Genomic DNA, 14,229 nt, shown 5'->3' with positions numbered 1-14,229 from the left:
AAGACAAGTCAAATGACCAGATCCTTGCAATGAAAAAGGTAAGGTTATAGAGGTATGTATAATCTCTGTATGCAGTTATGGTGATGGTCATTTGAAAGGTAATGAAAGGGTCGACATAGACAAAAATTGACATATAAGAAGATTGTTGTTATGATAGAGGTTAGGGCTTAAGTTCAAGAAATGAAAAAGTGTCTCTATGGTTTTGCTTTTTACATCTTTGAAGACCTTGAGAAACTAGGGTTTGTAGATCTTGCAATTTGGCATTTAGGGTTTGTGAACCCTTGATCAAAAAGAACCCTAGGAGCAAAAAAACCTTATCTAGTCATGTTCACTATTAAAGATGGATCTAACCCTTGATGTTTAATGTGAGAACAAGGTTGGTGAATAAGTCGAAGACTAAGAGGGAGCTAATCCTTCTCAAAAGATAAGTACTCTATACCTCCTTCTTTGTTATCTTTATGCCTTGTCCTTTCTAACAAAGGTTGCAAGTCAAGATAAGTTCTTTCTAAAGCTTGACTAGCAGAAGGAAGAAGTGGAAGAACGTGGAAAAGCATGAAAAAGAAGAGAACAATTTGAAGCTTACATAAAGGAAGTTAATTAAAAGACAAGAAGTTCACTTACCTCAAATGAAAAGAGGGAGATAAAAAGACCTTGATGGATATGATATTAACTGAAGCTTGCAGTTTATTAGTTCATTTCAGGAACACATTGATTGATAATTGAATGTTGAAGAGCATGAAGCAAAACTTTGTTATATGAAGATAAACCATGCAAAGGAATGTTGACCTTAGAGGGATCAACTAGCAAAATTTGACATAAAGAATCCCACACCTTGACTAGAGGCTATCGTGATTTGGCAACACTGATAATGATGGAATTTGGTTTGGATCCTAGGAAGGACATATTACAGAAGTATGTGAAGAGGTTGGTGTGAAAATTCCAATACAGAATCCTATTGCAGCAACTGGTATTATTTCTCCTAATTGTTAATTAATTTAACAATTTATTTGCTACGACAAATATCAAAATAAATACATTGCAACCTTCACAAATAAAATATTGCGGAAAAATAATGCACTGGAAATTGAGAAATGCTAGCATAGACATAAAATATGAGACAATTATTTTTGGACAAATGTCCTCGGAAAAACCAACTTGGGAAAACCGGTGCAACGGCTAAGGGTTTTATTATTAAGCAGCGGTGAGAAATTCTGAGTACAACGGGATGTCGAGATCTAGCAATCCTACAGAGAAAAATACTGGCAAAAATCTAGTGAGGAATTTTCCTCACCCCACAAGCAAATCTAGGCTCTGACTGCAGCTCCATGTGAGTCGTCCAAACTGCCTTTGCGCTCGCTCTGCATTATCCTAGTAGTGTCCCTTCTGCGCTTAGTCTGGATCAACCTCTCCTCAAGCCGTCTAGTCTGCTGTTGGCTGGGAAAATGTTTCTCTTGGTCCACGAAACCTCTATGTAGCCTCTGGCACTGAAGCTTGACTTTTCCCCAGAAGAATCGAAATTGCCTCTAGAGGCTATTGCGCTACCCCAACATCAGCGTCTCTGTGGCTCTTCTGCCCCTCTGCAAATTCACTCGCTGGATCTGGAATGCCTCTTCCAGCCTCACTGTCTTTGCCCCTCTCTCACTGCTTTGATCTCTAGCTTTCTTCAACAACTTACTGTTGCTACTCTAGAAATCGATCTGCTCAAGTGTCTTCTCCATCACCACATCGACCTCCTCTTATAATCCTCCGTTGCAGCGCCAACGACCAAGATTAAATCATAATCGATGCCTAGGATCATCTCTGGATCGATCTATGTGAGTTTCTAGATGATTCTCGCCTTGAATTAATTAATACTGATCAATTAATCATATTCCCTAAGTTTAGACTTAAGAAATAATTAAAAACTGGTTAATAATCTAATTAAGTCATTTCTAGGCAGAATTTCTAGAAACGATTTTTGGGTTTTGGAGATCTCATATATTCTAGCCTCCACAAAATTTCGTGGCTAGAACACATCCAATGCTACAAAAATTGACACTCCCTCTTAGCAAGGAATGTGTTCTAGTGCTACTGCACACCTTGTAGCAACACCTTGTCTATGCATCATCTCCCATCACGTTGCTGATGTCTGGCCATACTACCCACCAACCACTGCTTAACTCTGATATACGTTGGATCTGTGCTACTTCTGACCCTGCTGAACTGTTGCTAACACTGCAACTCCCTCTCATTTGTTGTTGTTGCAACTGCAACATCTGCAACTGAAAAGTATCCAAAATACTGAATCAACTGTGATCAATATGATGCATCTGTCTCTTGAGTCTCTGATCGCTACTAGCAACTGTACTGTCATTGAAGATTGGCGCTGCTGCTGAGTTTGCACTGTGCCAACTGCACTGCTGCCAACTGTATTGTGCTCCCCAACATTTGACTGCTACTAGTCTCTGCAATTGTCAGTTGGTCTCTGACTGCATCAACTGCCACTAATCCATCCTACTACTGAAAATTGTGGGCCCCTGTAGCAAGGTAATGATCCATGAGGTGGACTCCTTAAGGACCCTGCCCAATTTGACACACAAGAGTCTCTTACTCCTCCTAGATCTAGTGCCCCATTATCTCCTTTTGAGCCTTGCCCCTTATTAGGACCTTTCATCGCTTTGCAACTCACTTTCTCTGGTACCTATCTCTGGCAACTGGAAGTCGATCTATTGCCCAAATCTACATTTTGGCTGACTCGCACGACCAACTCTGCAAAGATGTAAAATCTGCGAAACTCAAAAGCTGGGAAAGTAAACCCGAAAGTCTCACTCTTTACCTCTGCTTGGCTGCTACTTTGCTACTTGCACTCCCTCCTGGAATGCGCATATCTGCTAGTTGCTATTGCCAATCTGCCTTGAAAAATCGAACTTTTGAGACTCGAAGTTCCCTGAGAGAAATTTTCCCTCTGCTGTGTGTGCTTTTCTCTTCCACCCGACGCAGATTCTGTTTCTGCAACCTGCAGCAAAACCCTCTGCGTCCAATCGGGAATATGCTCAGCGAAAAAACAGAGTTGTAGTGGCTCCCTTTGCCTGCTGGAATCACCAGATCTGGGAAATTCGAACTTTTTCTGCCTCCTGCACTGAAAAAATCGAACTTCCTCAAGCAACTCGACGTGCCTGGTAATGAATTGCGCTACCTCAAAAATTTCGTCCTACTGCTCCTTTTGAGCAGCAAAATTCTTTCCTTCATTTCTGAGCTTCTGGCTAATTACTTACGCTCTGATACCATGTGAAAATTCCAATACGTTATCATATTGCAGAAATTGGTATTATTTCTCCTAATTGTTAATTAATTTAACAATTTGTCAACTACGACAAATATCGAAATAAACGCACTGCAACCTTCACAAGTAAAATACCGTGGAAAAATAATGTGTTGGAAACTGAGAAATGTTAGCAAACACACATAAAATATGAGACAATTATTTTTGGACAAATGTCCCTGGAAAAACCCAACTTGGGAAAACCAGTGTAGCAGCTCATGGTTTTATTATTAAGCAACAGTCAGAAATTATAAGTACAATTGGATGTCCAAATCTAGCAATTCTACAAGGAAAAGTACTAGCAAAAATCTAGTGAGGAATTTTCCTCACCCCACATGCAAATTCAGGTTCTGATTGCAACTCCAAGTGAACCGTCCAAACTGCCTCTGCGTTGGCTCTGCGTCACTCTAGCAGAGTCGCTTCTGCGCTCGGTCTGGATCAGCCTCTCCTCAAGCTGCCTAGTCTGATGTTGTTTGGGAAAATGTTTCTCCTGGCCCCAAGAACCTCTGTCCAGCCATATGCACTGAAACTCGAATTTTCTCTAGCATAATCGAAATTGCCTCTAGAGGCTACTGCGCTGCCCCAATGTCGGCTTCTCTGTGGCTCTTCTGCCTCTCTACAAATGCACTCGCTGGATCTAGAATGCCTCCTCCAGCCTCGTTGTCTCTGCCCCTCTCATTGCTTCGTTCTCTAGCTCTCTCTCTGACTTACTGCTGCTACCCTGGAAATCGATTTGCTCATAAATCGAACTGCTCAAGTGTCTTTTGTTGAGAAATCTAGGGCATTAGCATTAGGTGATTTCTCTTTTATTAGTGACTGCTTGTGAATGCTTTCTACTTGTTTAGATTATTGTTCTTCTTCATCAAACAGTAACCAATACATGAGCATAAATAGACAAGGGACACAACATGTAGGCTAAGAGCCAAGGTCAAAACCTCTCACTCTTTGAGAGGAAAACCTGCACAAATTCTTCTTATAGAGATTCCAATTGACGAATACCAAGTCCAAGACCCTTGACCTATTTGCCACTCTAAGACCAAGCCACAAGTCCTCTTGACTGTCTTCTCTTCTTGTTGACTCCTCTTCCTCTTTGATCTTCTAAGCATTGAGATATTGACATCATTGAGATCTCATCTAGATCTCTTCTCGTGAGACCTTCTTACTGTCATCATCAATGAACTGTGGTTGTGCCAAACTATTATTTCTTCAAGACTGCTTCTCTGTACTTGATGTGATACCTAGACAAAGAGACTCTTCAATGTAGGAAGCATCTCGCTGTTGCTTATCTTCCTTCAGAAACTCATGTGATCACATCCGAATATGTCTTGCTGCCACTGTGTACCGAGCTTCAGAAAGATCCGAACTGTGCTATCTTGGCCCTTCAATACTCCTTGCTGTCACTCTGATCTAAACATAAAAGGGATCTAAATTCCTACCCAATCTCCATTCCTGTGCCTTAGACCGAGCTCATTTCTCATGTCTGATCTTTGTAATTATTTTGCGAAATCTCCGAGGTATCCAAAGTCTTCTCACTGTGCCAGAGATCCGAAATTATCGGTTCTACCCAACCAAAAAACTCAAAGATAGATGCGAAATCTTCTAACTGTGGAATATGGGTATATATAGTAGTTTGTTCGTATATATAAGCTGACATGATTTTATGAGCCACTGTGTCTCCATAACGTGAGCCGACATGAGTTATTATTTCATCTTGCAGGCTGACATAGGAAGAGGAGGATTGTGCTCGTCTTTGGAGGGCTATTTGCTAGAATACATTTGACATATCTTTATACAGGACATTGACCTTTTGACAAATCGTAAGGCTCTCAATGGGAGCCATCTAAAATAAACTTCTTGCTCATAAAACCCATGAAGCAAGGTATTACAAAATATTTTTATTTTCTTGTTTACATCATTTACAAAATCACAATTACAATGTCATTATGAAGACCGAACCTAGTTACAGTTTACAACACTCCCTCTTAACTAGGGAGGTATTCATAATGGTACTTGGTCATTCTCAATCTGAAGAATTTCTCATAAGAAGAATTGGATTGGTAACCCATTTGTTTAGCATCATGTCAACCAACATTGTTACATAACAAGGCCTTGACTAACAACTCTCTCTCCACAAGATCTGAGCTCAATGCTGGCGAGACCCATGATTTATAGACACTCTCATCATTGTCTCTCTCGGAACATACCTTACTCGGGTACACAAGGTGTGTTCCATGAGGACTATTCTTATCTTGGACTCCCCAACCCTCAAGGAATATCGGTCCTCCACGACTACTCTTCTCTCGGATGCCAAATGATTACCCAATCCTCTCATTCTGTCTTCCCAGGTGAAAACCAGAATGATGTGTCTATCTCTCCCTCTCAATTAGGGAGGACATATCTATTCCATTAAGGGAATTTACTCAATCCTACACAAGGAATGTACCTAAGCTCCCTCTTGGCTTTGGGAATTTTCAAGTTTCTTCCAAGTAAGAAACTTTCCAGGCTCCCTCTCAAAATAGGGACCTTCAACAGCTCCTCAGGTGGAGATGATGGGACAACTAGTTGCTTGAAGAACTCCTTTCTTTGATGTCATGAATTTCTTCTTTGTTATGGAGTCTTCATCTTTTGGGATATCTTCATAGGGCACAAACCATCCATCACTTTCATCCATCAGTTATGTCATCGTTCCTTTCATCGGAAAGTGATCCATCAATCTTCATCTAGCATTGCTTCATGTTATGCTACCTTCATCAAACCTTCTTTTCCGGAAGGTTCTTGCATCCTTCTACAAGGTTCTTCATGGAAGACATTCATAGTTCTTACCTTCGATAGCCCTACATAAGCTCATCTAGATACTTGTTCAAAAATAGGAAATGAACACTTAAATCAAAATTACCTTTGTGATGGTATTTCATCATGACATCTTCCTGTAAGTATCAACATCCTGCATACATGTTGACATATCTCCCAAAGATATCCATTGTCAAGGGTCTCCATCTTTTTTAGACTTCCACCAAAGTCCTCATATCTTTCTGGGAGAGTTCCTAGTCAAATCTTCTTGGTTTTCTGAATGTTGATTGCCTTTACCACAGTTGCATATCTCACGATCTCTTCCTTCCTTTCTTCACACGTTTCATTTCATTTCGAGGAGATTCCTAACCTTTAATCATGCTTCTCAAGATAGAGTCGTGTTCCATGTTATCTGCGACCATACAACATGACTTTATAATATTGATTACAAGCATACATAGCTCATTTTATCTTTAGGTCATCTAGGCTTCTTTTCAACAGCTTCCTTGATTGAAAAGATTTTCAACCCCTTGATCTGCTTTATCCCTTATGTCATCATACCATAATCCATGAATTCCACAAGTTGGAGTTCTTGATGAAACACTTGCTTCCACTCTAGATCAGTGGGTCCTTCGATGAGGATTCCATCAGAGAATCTTGAGGATCACGCATATCCTTATTCAGCAGATATTTCCCTTTTGACTGATGCTTGCTGAGACTTGTCTTGGATGGTTTCTTCCTTTGATCTTTCAATGAGGCCACCAAGAGCTATATCCTTCAAAGTGGACTACCATAGATTTTGTTCCAGTGGTCCTTCATGATTCCCTATGGTGATGTCATGAGCTCTTGCTTCTAATGCTTCTCTTCCTTAGACTTCCTTCTTTTAGCTTCCTCCTCTTCTTCGATGAAATGGACTTCTTCTCTATCTTCCTTGTTATTGCCCTTCTTGAGTTTAGGACAAATTTTCCTGTAATGCTCATAGCATTGAATCTTAGCTATGCTTTTCTTTCTTTTCGGCAAATGTCTGAATACTTTTTGCCCTCAGCCTGTCTTATTCTATCTTACATGGAAACCACAAGTTGTCGAATGGGATAGCCTTCTTATTCTTATAGACATTTGTTCATTACTTTGTGCATGAAGATTATCTCACCCCAAATCTTGCAATGTAGATCTTATGACGATAACCTTTTATCCTTTGATACCTTCAATTAGTGTAGATCAGATCTAACTGATGTGACCTTCTTTATCGCAACTTCAGAAAATAGCTCTACTAGCCTATCATATATATCTCTTTGATATCTCTAATACTGCTATATAGGGATGAGGGATCTTTGACTGATTACATAAGAATCCCTTGAGCCCTTTGATCCCTTTCCATGTATTCAAAGGAGATCTTTTCATTGATATGTTCAATGACTTCACTTTCTTTGAGGACTATGCCTACCCTCCTTTTCCATGCAAGGAATTTTGATGACCCAACCAACTTATAGATCTCCTTGCAAAAACAAAGTCATTTTACCAAATTTGATTATAAAATGAAAGATACTTACTTGACAAGTGAAGATGAAATCTTCAACTTGATCACTTTGATGATGGTTGAAGAAGATGTATTAGTGCTCCTTTTGGATGATCTTCTTCCAAATGAAAAACCTTTTTTCAATGAAAGGGGATTGCTACTTTTATGATGACAACGCCTTTAGATCTAGTTCTCTTTGTTGATGGTGATTGATGAGGATGTTTTGCTGCTTCCTCAGATGATCTTCTTCAAGGATAAGGATGAGATCCTTGCTGCAATGATAGGGAGCTTCCCTTATAGTTTTTGAAGATGATAATGCCTTCTCGCCTTCAAGATATTTTGACTTCTTTGGTAGTGAATGAATGCAGATCAGAAATGCTTCTAGGATTTCGACTTTCTCCCAGATGATGTGATCTTCGTCTTTTACAGTACTTCGAGCTACCTTGCTTTGTAGATAACTTGATGAGGGTCTTTGTAGTCTTTTGATGATGACTATATGATCCAACACTTTTGTTGGTGTAGACTTCTAGCCTTGATTGATAATCCCAAGACTTCTTTTGAAGTAGACCTTCTTCTTTGATCTAGGGTTTTATCCTTCAAAGTAGATCTTTGAACTTTTTCTTTGATATTCTTCTACTTGCTTTGATGCCATTCTTGAGATTTGATCCTGGAGTGTCTCTATCATTGCATGCCCTTTTTCTTGACTTTGACACCTTAGCTCTGATACTACGTTCAGAAATCTAGGGCATTAGCATTAGGTGATTTCTCTTCTATTAATGACTGCTTGTGAATGATTTTTACTTGTTTAGATTATTAGTGTTCTTCTCCATCAAACAGTAACCAATGCATGAACATAAATAGACAAGAGACACATCATGTAGGCTATAAGCCAGGGCGAAAACTTCTCACTTTTTGAGAGGAAAACCCGCACAAATTCTTCTTATAGAGATTCCAATTGACGAATACGAAGACCCCAAATACTGTACAAAAATTCAAACCTCCAAATATTGTACAAAGATTCAAAACCCCAAATATATACAAAAATACTAAAAATCTCCAAAATCCAAGTTAGAATAAACAATTTACAAGTTAGTTCTACAAAATTATTCACAAGATTTACAAATATACAAGGGTTTTAAAAAAATTTAAATTTTTGAGAAAAATATTTCTATGGAGTTTTTTCCTTCGAAGGATGGCTAAAAATACTTTAGAAACTCGAATGTATACTATAGCCTTAACGAAGATTTAATCCACCATATAAATATTTGGAATCCAAGCAACAATGATTTTTGCCCAAGTTTGTGAACATGGAGGCCAAGGATTGAAGTACTTGCAAGCACTATGAATTTATCTCAAAATAAATTGTTAGATCACATGGGGAATCAAAACACTTAAGATTAGCCCAAAACTATCAATAGTATGGTTCTATCTCCATCTAATGAAAAATAAAATCTTACCAATATCCAGCATAAGAAAGAGATGCCCGTAGTCAGCACATATCACAAATCAATAAACAAGAACACCTTGAATTGCACCCCAAAGTCTCTATTATGATATGAAAAAGTAGTTCCCAATGGAACAATAGTTACAAAACTGCTTCAACAGAAATTTTCGAGCCAAAGATCAAGATGCTAGAGACTCAAATGACTCTCTAATTTATAGATTTATCCTCCAAGTGGAAACATAATGGCTAGTTTCTTTGATCATTGTTAAAATAATCTTGGTCATTGATAAATACTTCAAGATCTTTTAATTTTGACTCTTGATTTTTTTTTGTTTTTGAGAAATTTTCGAATTTATCATTTAATTTCATTTTTATTAGCTCAAAATTAATTATTTTGAGCTATTTTCCTCAAAAATTTCACTTTGACTTAGCCGCCAAGATCCAAGGGTCCAAATTTTCTTGAAATATACAATATTCCCTTGGTGACTGGTCTTTAAAAATTGATTTTTTTAGGACCTGCGAATTTTTCCACTTGGAGAATTAATTTTCCCAAGACAATTTAATTTTTACTCTAATTAATTAATTTGTTGGCTTTGGATTTAATTTTATTTTGCCAGAAAAATCAAATAATTTACACGAGGGGATTTAATTATTTTTCCACCCTCTAATACATAAGATTTTACATTCACAACCCTCAAAGGGGGAATACACATTTGACTTTGACCTTCAAGACACATAACCCATTTGCGACACAATATGATCTAGTAAACCAAACGATTTGTAATAAAATAATTAAACCAACTAGTTTAAATTATTCCCAAATCACTTTTACATTAGACTCAGCTAAACACACTAGGACTTACCTAAGATTTCGACAATAAATTTTACACTAGCTTTGGGGTTTAAACTAGAGGGAAAAAACTCTTCTGTTTAGCCGTGTTTAGAAACACAGGTAATCAATAAGGTTAAAAAATCCCTAGGATGAAATTCATCATCAAAATCATAGGCTTACCTAGGTTGTCACAAATATTCAAGGTTTTATTAGGATCATTTACACTAGATAACTTGCAGAATGGGTTTACAATGACATATAGACTGCTGACAAATGCTTGTTGAAAAAATTTGGCACTTCCGCTTCCTTGGAACTTTGACAAATCCGGTGCAACACACCCTCTCATGGATATTATTTTTAATCTAGAAATAATTTTTTTTTGTTATAATATTTATTGTCGTCATTGCTGTTTCAAAGAAATGTTGTTTTCAATTGAAGCCTCCTTTGATTATTAATATAAACAATTTATACAAGGCTTTAAAACAAAAGGCAGGCTGGAGCTTGGTGGGCTAGTTTGAGTAGTTGAGTGCTTTGAAGTGCTTTGAAGTTTCAGGATAGATTCTCTAGGTTAACTGCCTTTGTTGCATACCTCACGTGCTGCGAGTTTCACCATATGCTTTCTCAAATGTGCAGGGTCCTTGAGGGTAAATTTTGTCTGTTTTACGTGTTTGAATTTTCTTGAAATCTTCTTGATCGCCTTACAATAATTTCTTCTTCAACTTTAGGCCATTTGTCAGACTTGGTATGACTAAGTGTTTTCTGATACCACTTTGCTGTTTTCAGAGACACACTTGTACGTGCTTCTGTGTTTTTTTTGTTTTCAGTATGCCAGTCTTCAACCAGAAGATCTGCAATTCGTTCTTCGATATTGGTCTTTGTGTCAAATTTCTTTGCATGTTGCCTTCACCAATAATATCCCTACTTACATTTTTTCTGTTTAGAGGTCAAACAGTACTTTTGGTTTAACTTTAGACATTCACCATAACCTAGAAGCTTCCTTTTTGGCTTTCTTCATCAAATTTATGCTTTTTCTGGCATATGGGCACTACAACCATCACTCGTAGAAAACTTTTTCTATGCTTGTTACTAGACCAAGCCTTTTCAGATGTTGAGCATCTATTGATCGATAAACAGAAGTATGAATTGTTTCACACGGCACACCATATCTGGGACAACCTTTTACATTCAATATTCATTTTTCTATCTTAATGATGGTCCTATTGTTTGGTTAAGCTACTCTATTTTGTTGTTGAGTATATGGACATCTAAACTGTCTCCTAATATTATAAGACAAAATATTTGAAATTCATTAGAGGTACTCTTAGCAAAACTTAATTTCTTTAGTACACACCAACTTCGTTTTTCTACCAAAGCTTTAAACTCTACAAATTTATCAAATGCATGCGACTTGTTTTTAGGAAATAAATTCAAAATGATTTGAGATTAATAGGGAATGGTTTAAATGCACACAATAAAAATACACTAATCTATGAAGACACAATGATATGTAAAACATAACTTCAGTGATACATAGGCAGACTGCTAGATCCCTATTTATAGATGGAAAATGCTGATGAAAACTATTACATAAAACTGCTTACAGAGAACAGGGTCCTAATACCATTGTTACAAATTAAGCTTAATTGACTGTCAAATTGATACCGATAAGCCTCAACATGTCCCACATACCATATTAAGAAATCAAGCCTTTTTTGCACTCCTTCCTCGGCAACCCAAGGATCATGCAACTAATGCACAAGTTGCTACTTGAAGCATGGATTGCTACTATTCCTTAGTCGACACCATTATGCATCCCTTGAATATTCCATGAGATATGGCTGTAGTCTAGCTTTTCTGAATCATCCCATCCAACTTCTCTTTAAAGTTTAAAAACAAGGACCTATATTTTCCGAAATCTGCCAAAGTGAGTGGAATTCTAATCCCTTTCTTATGCTTAGCTGTTTCAATTCTATATTTGATAATTAACTAGCATGCTGCATTACCAGTAAGAGCCCTGATCATCTACTTAGCACTGAGTGATACTTCATGAGATAATTCATCTGGCCCTTCTCTTAGGTGCAAATATTCAAAGATATGCAAGGCCCAGGGTGACATTTTCTGCCTCCTATTTCCTTCATGAGTAACTCAGAATCCTTTGCCCTCTAAGGTAATCTGAATCATTATGAAGGCGACAAGATGGCTGGTAAACATTGCCAGTGTCCAGGATGTCAAAAAGAATAGTGAACTTTCATGCTAGTTCTGAAACAATTGAGTTCCCCATTTCGTTGGTAGAAAAATTGACTTTGACAAGGATTCTTAAATACTGGCCTACAGATTCGCTCATGATTATTCTTCACTTAATATTAAGGGGACTGTTTCTGATCCCGCCATTGGAAATATGTTTTATACTTTCTCACCTTTGCTGCAAAGACAAAATGAACAGTAGCCAGACACTGGGTATCATGAACGATTGTTGAGTCAATTTTGTAGATCATGTTGTATTATCAACAAAATAGGTCTGAACCTTTTCTGGCCTTGGAGGAGATGGAGTCCCTTGTTCAGCCCCTTTTATACTAGCAACCTGTAGTGATATCCAAGTCCTTCTGCAGCAATAAGATAAAGGGCGCCAGTGCACAGCCCTGCCTAATTGATTTCTGTAGCTGAATTGAATTTGAGGGGAGGTCATTGCCTAAAGCTTGATATGCATATATTGATGAAATCACATTCCATTTCTGCATATTATTACCATAGCAAAATTAAGTATTCTTTCTACTCCCATATAGATGGACGCACATGCATTGCTGATGATGAGAGGACTTTTGCTAATGCTCTCTACCTTTTTGTCTTGAATAGCTATTGATAGTTGTCTGAATTTGTACTTAATCTGGTTTTCTCAATAGCTCATATTTTGTAGATTCTGCATTTACTTTTGTCTAGCTAATTCTAGTTTTAGTTTTATTTTGGTAAATTGCCAGTAATGTTTTTCCTTGTGTGTGTAAATTATGTTTATGGGTTTACAGTGGTACATCTCTTTTCTGATGACATGGCGTTATTTAATTGCCTTGAACCTAGATAGAAACTAATGGTCTATTATAACAGGTGGGTGTGGAGAGATTTGATAAGGAATATGCTTATAGTATACGCCACAATTATGGGAAGGAAGGGAAGAGAACGGTAAGCTTTTAACGTTATATATAGTTTTATAATTGGACAACAAAAAATTTAATTGTGCCATAAGTAACTTAAATACATTCTTTTTCTCACTGACACAGGATTATAGTCCTTATTCTTGTCAAAAAGTAATTATGTCAACACCTGGTGTAGGAGATCACCATGGTTGCCCTTACCGACATTTCAGGTCATCTTCACATATTCATTTTTTTGGCTCTAGAACTAGCATGAGATGAATAAGTTCTTGTCTATGTTCTTAAACCATTTTGTTTTCTCAAAAAGTGAGGAGAACTTGCGGGCTGCTCTTGGAAAAATGGGAGTTAATGGTATTACTGTTGATGAAGTGTTGCGCAAAACTCGTGAACGTCACTACCAGGTACACTGGATGTTCAACTATTTCATCTTCAGTATTTAGGGGTTTATAAAAGACGAAATGTTTCCCATAGCAATGTTAGTTAGTTTTCTTGTCAAAATATTATCCTTGTATTTTATGTAGAGGTGTGAGCCCAAATTGTGCAGTAGTATGATATAGCAAGTGCAATTTTAACCAGTTGATTAGCTTATACAAGACAAAGGTCTACATTGAACAATGAGTAATTTAATATCGAGGATGGTTGTGGATTTGTAGAGATGCTTATTCTAAATGGTATTTTATAGAGACTGGCTAATTTTATATCTTGCCTATCAACATTTGGTTCTATGTATTGTGTTATAGAAGTTTATTATTCTAGTTATATTGTGCTTGTCTTCAAGGGCTTGCCGCCATTTATCAGTTTGTTTTAAATAAGGCTGTATAAAGGCCAAATACTGGGATATCAGCACCACTGCGCTTCTCAATTGTATTTCTTTTTTCAAAACCTTGGCTCAACCATGAGATAGCTAGTGAACGTTTGTCCAGCTATATCAGCATGTGACAAGGCAAAGACTTATATTGGACTTCAAAGCATTATAGGACAGGTAATGCATAATTTGGGTATTTATTATAGAGGTGTGCTTATATTATATAGTCTGCATTTTATCCCAGAGACCTATAATGTTGTAGTTTTGCTGCCCTTGATTTGGAAGAGTTTGTCTCCATTCACTTGGCTATTTAAAGTAGAAAGAATGATGAAGATCAAAATTGAGTCATTGACAATATACTAATGCCACACACACACATGCATTTCCATGGGAAA

The 14,229-nt window shown here is 37.4% G+C and overlaps 1 protein-coding gene across 1 annotated transcript in view; it reads left to right on the top strand.

Annotated features, from left to right (window-relative positions):
• LOC149138464 (putative DNA primase large subunit) overlaps window positions 1–14,229 on the top strand; it is a 126,627-nt gene that overhangs the window by 96,991 nt on the left and 15,407 nt on the right. The window contains exons 15-17 of the mRNA XM_089446492.1: window positions 12,983–13,057; window positions 13,156–13,241; window positions 13,337–13,430. Of these exons, the coding sequence (XP_089302618.1) occupies window positions 12,983–13,057; window positions 13,156–13,241; window positions 13,337–13,430 (255 nt within the window). The remainder of the gene's footprint in view (window positions 1–12,982; window positions 13,058–13,155; window positions 13,242–13,336; window positions 13,431–14,229) is intronic.

Source organism: Pinus tabuliformis, chromosome X (genome assembly GCF_031772625.1).
Source record: "Pinus tabuliformis cultivar Carrire ecotype Pingquan chromosome X, CPIR1, whole genome shotgun sequence".
NCBI classification, from domain to species: Eukaryota; Viridiplantae; Streptophyta; class Pinopsida; order Pinales; family Pinaceae; genus Pinus; species Pinus tabuliformis.
Note: the sequence above shows the minus strand (reverse complement) of the source record. Positions and strands in the feature narration are given on the sequence as shown.